The 5,398-nt window shown below is 58.2% G+C and overlaps 1 protein-coding gene across 1 annotated transcript; it reads right to left on the minus strand.

Annotated features, from left to right (window-relative positions):
- Window positions 1–548: 548 nt before the first annotated feature.
- On the minus strand, window positions 549–5,392 carry Tmem151a (transmembrane protein 151A). Its single transcript, XM_005351707.2, has 2 exons — window positions 5,196–5,392; window positions 549–2,919 (listed from the first exon to the last, which is right to left on the minus strand). The coding sequence occupies exons 1-2, from the start codon at window positions 5,268–5,270 to the stop codon at window positions 1,588–1,590; spliced, it is 1,407 nt and encodes a 468-aa protein (XP_005351764.1). The 5' UTR covers window positions 5,271–5,392; the 3' UTR covers window positions 549–1,587.
- Window positions 5,393–5,398: the final 6 nt, after the last annotated feature.

The raw sequence follows: 5,398 nt of genomic DNA on the forward strand, positions 1-5,398 counted from the left end.
CTCGAACTCACAGAGATCCGCCTGCCTCTGCCTCCCGAGTGCTGGGATTAAAGGCGTGTGCCACCACCGCCCGGCTTTCCTTTGTTCTTTATTCTCTTTCTTTAGATCCCAATCTGTCTTGCCCTGGGTCCAGCTTTGTATCCCCCAACCTGCTCAGCATCCATTGCCCCAGACTGATCAGTAGCCACCGGAGGAACTGTATTTCTCCCACAGTGGGAACTAAACCTCACTTCCTTAGACCTCTGCATGCCCAGTAGATTTGCATTTGCCACCTGGCTGGAAGAGGAGTCATTTGGGACAATTCATAAGATGTAATCAGTTTCCAATATTGGGGTTGAGTGCAGTTAGCTACTCAGGGCATCTCAAAGCCGAGTCTCAGAGGCGCTGGGCGAGGCAGGAAGGTTTCCACTCTGTTTATCTGAATGCGAAAAGCCACTCTGGGTCTCCTCCCTGAATCCACCATTGCACCTGACTCAGTGTAGCCCAATGGTCTTGCAGTGGTGGCCTTGGACCCATCACCCAGGAATGCACATGGGAAACCTTTCCTGTTTTCCTGTTTCATAACTTTATTTAATGTTCTCTGTCTCCCCACCCCCACCCCGCCAGCCCCTCAGAGGGGGTGGAATCCCCAGTTGGAAGGGAAAGGACTATTCTGTCCTCCCTAGGGAGAGAGGGTGTCCCCAGGACAGGCTCCATGGACGGAAGAAGCAGGGGCTTTCAAGACAAGGCAAAGGCATTGTCCAGAAGGCTGTGGATGCCCTATGGTCCTACATCCTGTGGATCACCTATAGGTGAAGAGCAGAGAAACCTGGGGGCATGGTAGAAACAAGGTTAGGGTATTGCGCGGCTGACAGAGACAGGTATGAATTTTAGGATGCTGGGACTGGCTGTGATGAGGCTTGGAATAGGGAACCCTGGATCACAAGGGAAGCAGGATGTGGTGAAGGTGCAGCAAGAATCAGGGAGACCAAGATCAGGGCAATAGGGTAAGTCTGTGCTCTGAGAACTGGGCTTTGTGAAGGAACTGCACCTTAGGGCCTGGGAACAAACAGGGCACTTGCTCTGAGCAGAGGCTGGAGGGCAGTTGAGAGGGGGGCAGCAAAGGAGGAAGAGAACTCTGGTGGGCAGGGGACCAAGCTGTGGGGTGGCCACAGCCAGCTGTCCAGCTTCAGACAGCCATCCCTGCTGTGCATGGCCCCAGGCCACCAGTTTGTGCTTCTATATTGCTGGAGGGCTCCCCATGTAGCTCAGCCATGGCAGAGAGGCAGGCAGCTTCTCCCAGGTCTCCTCCCCATCCCAGTCTCTCTGGATGCCTCTCTCCCTGCCCAGCATCATCCGCTATTACAGGAGAGCATGGTGATGGTTGGGGGAGCCATGCTGGGGACAGATCACAGACTCAACTTAGGTGGCATTGACTTCCCCCTCAAAGGACCACAAGTAACTGTGTCTAAGGATCCCACCCCACTCCCGCCCCTTGTGCACGGCTATCTGTTTTCTTTCCTGTTTTTGAGAATTATTCAGACATCCGAGCCCATGGTGAGATGGTGAGGAGAGAGGGGTGTTCTGAGGCTGTAGGGGGCGAGTACCTCAGAGTGCACCCTGCCCATCTCCCCGGCAGCCGCTGTCCCCGTGGACAATGAGCACCGGGAAGTAAAGGGCATCCTCATAGCATGGAGGACTTTCCAGAGGCTCAGTGTCCTCCCCTCTGCGTCCCAAGGGACCTCCACTCAAGCTGCGGAAGACCCCTGGGGTGGCCCGGCCCCCAGCACCCAGTGAGAGGCGACTGCGGCTGAAGGGCAGGCGAGGCCCACTGGGCCGGGCAGGAGGCAGGGAGTTGCTGCTGACGGAGCGGCGGCAGCGCTGGCAGCCTCTCAGGTAGGCCCCGGAGCTGGCACCCATGACCACAGCCTCCGAGTAGCTGGGCACCAGTTGCCGATTGGAGCAGATGTGCCACTCAAGCTCTGTGAAGTCCACGGTGGCCACTCGAGAGAGTGGTGGCCCGCTGGGCACAGCCCCTGGGGGCGGTGAGCTGGCACCGAAAAGCTTCTCCACCTGGTAGTGTACGTGGGCTGTCCCATAGGCTGCCACCACGCGCAGTGGCCAGGACAGTGTGGCCGCGGACACCAGCCAGAAGACCCACGCTCGGGCGTACCAGGGTGGGCTGCGGGGGTCTGCGAAGACCATGAGGGACTCTCGGAAGTCCACGTCCTTCAGATGCATGCCCTCGCGGGCCTCCAGGTAATCATCCAGGCCCTCGTTGGCACTGAAGAAGCGAGCCCTCTGCGTGAGGTATGAGGCCTCGGCCTCAGCACTGCCGAAGCTGAAGCACTTGGTGAAACGCAGCCGTGTGGCTGCGTGGTCTGCCAGGCCCACAAGCTCCTTGGAGACATCACGGACACCATGTGCAGTGTAGTCAAACTCACCCCGAGCTGTGCGACTGTCCGCCCTTTCATGGTAGACCTGTGTGGTGGTGTAGGCATCCCCATTGCGGTAGCGGGTGATCTGGCGTGTGCGGCGCACATAGTGATAGCTGGTGGCCTTCCACCAGACACAGGGCGGAGCCTGCTGCAGCCGGTGGATCAGGGCAAGCACGGTGTTGGCATCGGTGCGAGGCGCCTGGCATGACCGCACATGACAGTGCCAGCACTCTGCCAGGTAGAGGAGGTAGAGGAGGGAGACGAAGGCCAATGGGATGTACAGGTAGCCATCAGAGCAGGGACTGGCTGGGTAGGTGGGTGGTGGACCACCAGCCCCACGAGCCAAGGCTGCCTCAGGCCCCAGGACCAGGCGAGGCACAGTGGCCAGGCGACACCAGGCCACCACAGCCCCACAGGCATGGATGAGCAGTGTGAGGAGCAGGCACTTCCAGTGAGACTCTCGACACAGAGAGCCTCCTAGGGACTGCTTCAGGGGCCGCTGCTGCAGGGTGGGCAGAGAAGGAGAAGCACATGTCAGTGGGCACCACTGCTGTGAAAGAGGTGGCACCCTATGACCCACTTCATAGAAGAAACTGAGGCTTCTAGGGATTGAGCTATTCTGCAAGCCTCACAGCAGCAAACCTTGTCTGTCTGCTTAGAGCCTGCCTCCCTCTGTGCCCTGCTGTCTCAGTCAGGAGCCTCCCTACCCCCGTAAGAGCACAATGGAGAAGAAAGGACTCTCTCCCAGTCACCACTGAGAAATATGACTTCTGGTAGTTCCTGTTCTGTTTCTAATTTGCTGTGTGCATTTGGCCACATTTTTACCCTCTCTGGGTCCGGATTTTGGTCCTGTTGGTCTGAGAGGCTGATGTGGCAGGGAGCAGTGTGTGTGTGTGTGTGTGTGTGTGTGTGTGTGTGTGTGAGAGAGAGAGAGAGAGAGAGAGAGAGAGAGAGAGAGAGAGAGAGAGAGAGGTGGACAATGGAGACAGCTATATACAGCAGCTCTGGGGTGCCAGCCCTTCTGTGGCTTGGGCAGACCACTCTACTTTAGCGCTGTGTGCTTTTTCCTCATTCATACATCTGGTTGTTGAAGATGCAGAGAGATTACATGTGGGAATTTGCTAGCATAGGGTCTAGCCCTGGGAATAAACACTTTTGCTGCTACCCTGCGACTCCCATTGGTCCCTTGTTCCACTAGGGATGGCAGGAGACTTGGGAGAGGCTGTTAAGTGAGAGAGACATACATACGCAGAGAGGAGAGAGAGAGAGAGAGAGAGAGAGAGAGAGAGAGAGAGAGAGGAGATGGGGGAGGGGGGAGGTGTGAGTCCCAGGGCTGGAAGCAGATGGAGGGCCACCCTTCACTCCCTAACTGTCCTGAAGGGAGAGATGGAACACAAGCCGCTGGACACCACAGACTACTTCTTGACCCAGAGGCTTAGCACATCTTCCATGGCTGGTAGGGCTGATAGCCTGGCCACCTCAGCTCTGGTGTCAATAGAAGGGGAAGGGAAAGGGGAAGCGGGACAGGGAGAGAGGAGGTGGAAGGTGTAGATGTCACCTCCTCAGTCCTGCCATGACTTGAGAGGTCTAACAGGAGAAGGGACAGCCCTCAGTCCCTCCAGGGCAACCTGCTCCCATTTGTATCAAATTTATAGGTGCATTCTGCCACCTAGACCTGTCCCAGCCAGGTGCACACACCCACTCACCCACACCCCCAACACATGCTCATCACAGACCCACCCACTGCAAAGGAACAGCATCCCTCATACAAGAAACAGCAGACCCTTGCCTGTTTTCAGAGCACAAGTTTCATGGCCATAGCAAGGTATACTCAGATACGCCATCACTTCTCCACAGGACACACATGTACATACATAATACACACAGTCATCCAGACACATGTGACCCTCACCTGACCACAGTGCACATCTACTCCACCCTATAGCAACCTGACACCCACAGCCCACACTTAGCCACACGCTAAAGAGACACAGCATGAAATCATACACACCCACACTCTTGGGTGAAGAAGACTCAAGGCAAGGAACCCACCAGAGCCTCACCTGACTACAGGGTACATATGTCCCTACTGGAGATACAGGGAACACACAACCGGAATTCTGTCTCACACACACCATACACACAAGCACATCACATCCACTCACACACACAGACCGCTCACCACCCTGCTTTCCATACTACCGCCTATCCATCCTAGACTTGGCACATCCTCCTGGCCAGAGCAGAGGAGGGGCTCTGGGGATCTCAACCACGGGAGTGAGCCCTCTGTCCTCACCTGGGTGTGGGGGAGAGAAGGGTATCAGCAGCCGCTCCCTTCTCTTCCCTTCTTCCCTCCCCCACCCCCAGTCCGTGCTACAGCTGCTGCATTGCAGGCACCGCCCGACACCTCGTGAGCAACCGGGCAGGACTGGGGACCTGACCCCAAGGCCCTGGCAGTCGGGGACAGCATCCCAGGCTGCGCTCTGGAACAGGGACGCGTGGGGGCCACAGGCGCTGACGTCACAGGGCCGGAGAGGATGGTTGAGGGGGCGCCGAGGGCCCAGGTCTCCCCTACATTCCTGCTCAAGCATTCCTGTCCTGACCTACGCGGACCCCGAAACCACGACCCCAGCCAGAACGCTGTCTCCCCCAATGACGTCATTACTGAAGGGGCTCCGGGACTTTCCTCCTTAATCCCCCCTCTGCGGTTCGCCCCTCCACTTGTTCCCTTCACCTCTCTCCAGCCCTGGCTCGGTCCCCACCACACGCCGCCTGTACCTCCTCCCGCAGCGGCTCGCTGTCCGGAATGAGTGCGGGCACCTCCCCGCAGTCGCCACCTTCGCCCTCCGGCATGGTGTCCTGGCTGCTCCGGCTGCGGGGCCCGGGCCCCGGGCATGATAAGCGGTTGGGCGCGGAGGGCTGCGGCGCTGCCCCGAGGGGCGTCCGCTCGGCTCGGCGGCCGCTGAGGAGTGCGCCGAGCC

This window comes from Microtus ochrogaster, chromosome 8, assembly GCF_000317375.1.
Source record: "Microtus ochrogaster isolate Prairie Vole_2 chromosome 8, MicOch1.0, whole genome shotgun sequence".
Lineage (NCBI taxonomy): Eukaryota > Metazoa > Chordata > Mammalia > Rodentia > Cricetidae > Microtus > Microtus ochrogaster.

Coding starts and splice junctions, on each gene's coding strand:
- Tmem151a (XM_005351707.2), bottom strand. CDS start 5,270: ATGCCGGAGGGCGAAGGTGGCGACTGCGGGGAGGTGCCCGCACTCATT. Junction 2,920..5,195: donor GCGAGCCGCTGCGGGAGGAG/GTACAGGCGGCG, acceptor CCCACCCTGCAG/CAGCGGCCCCTGAAGCAGTC.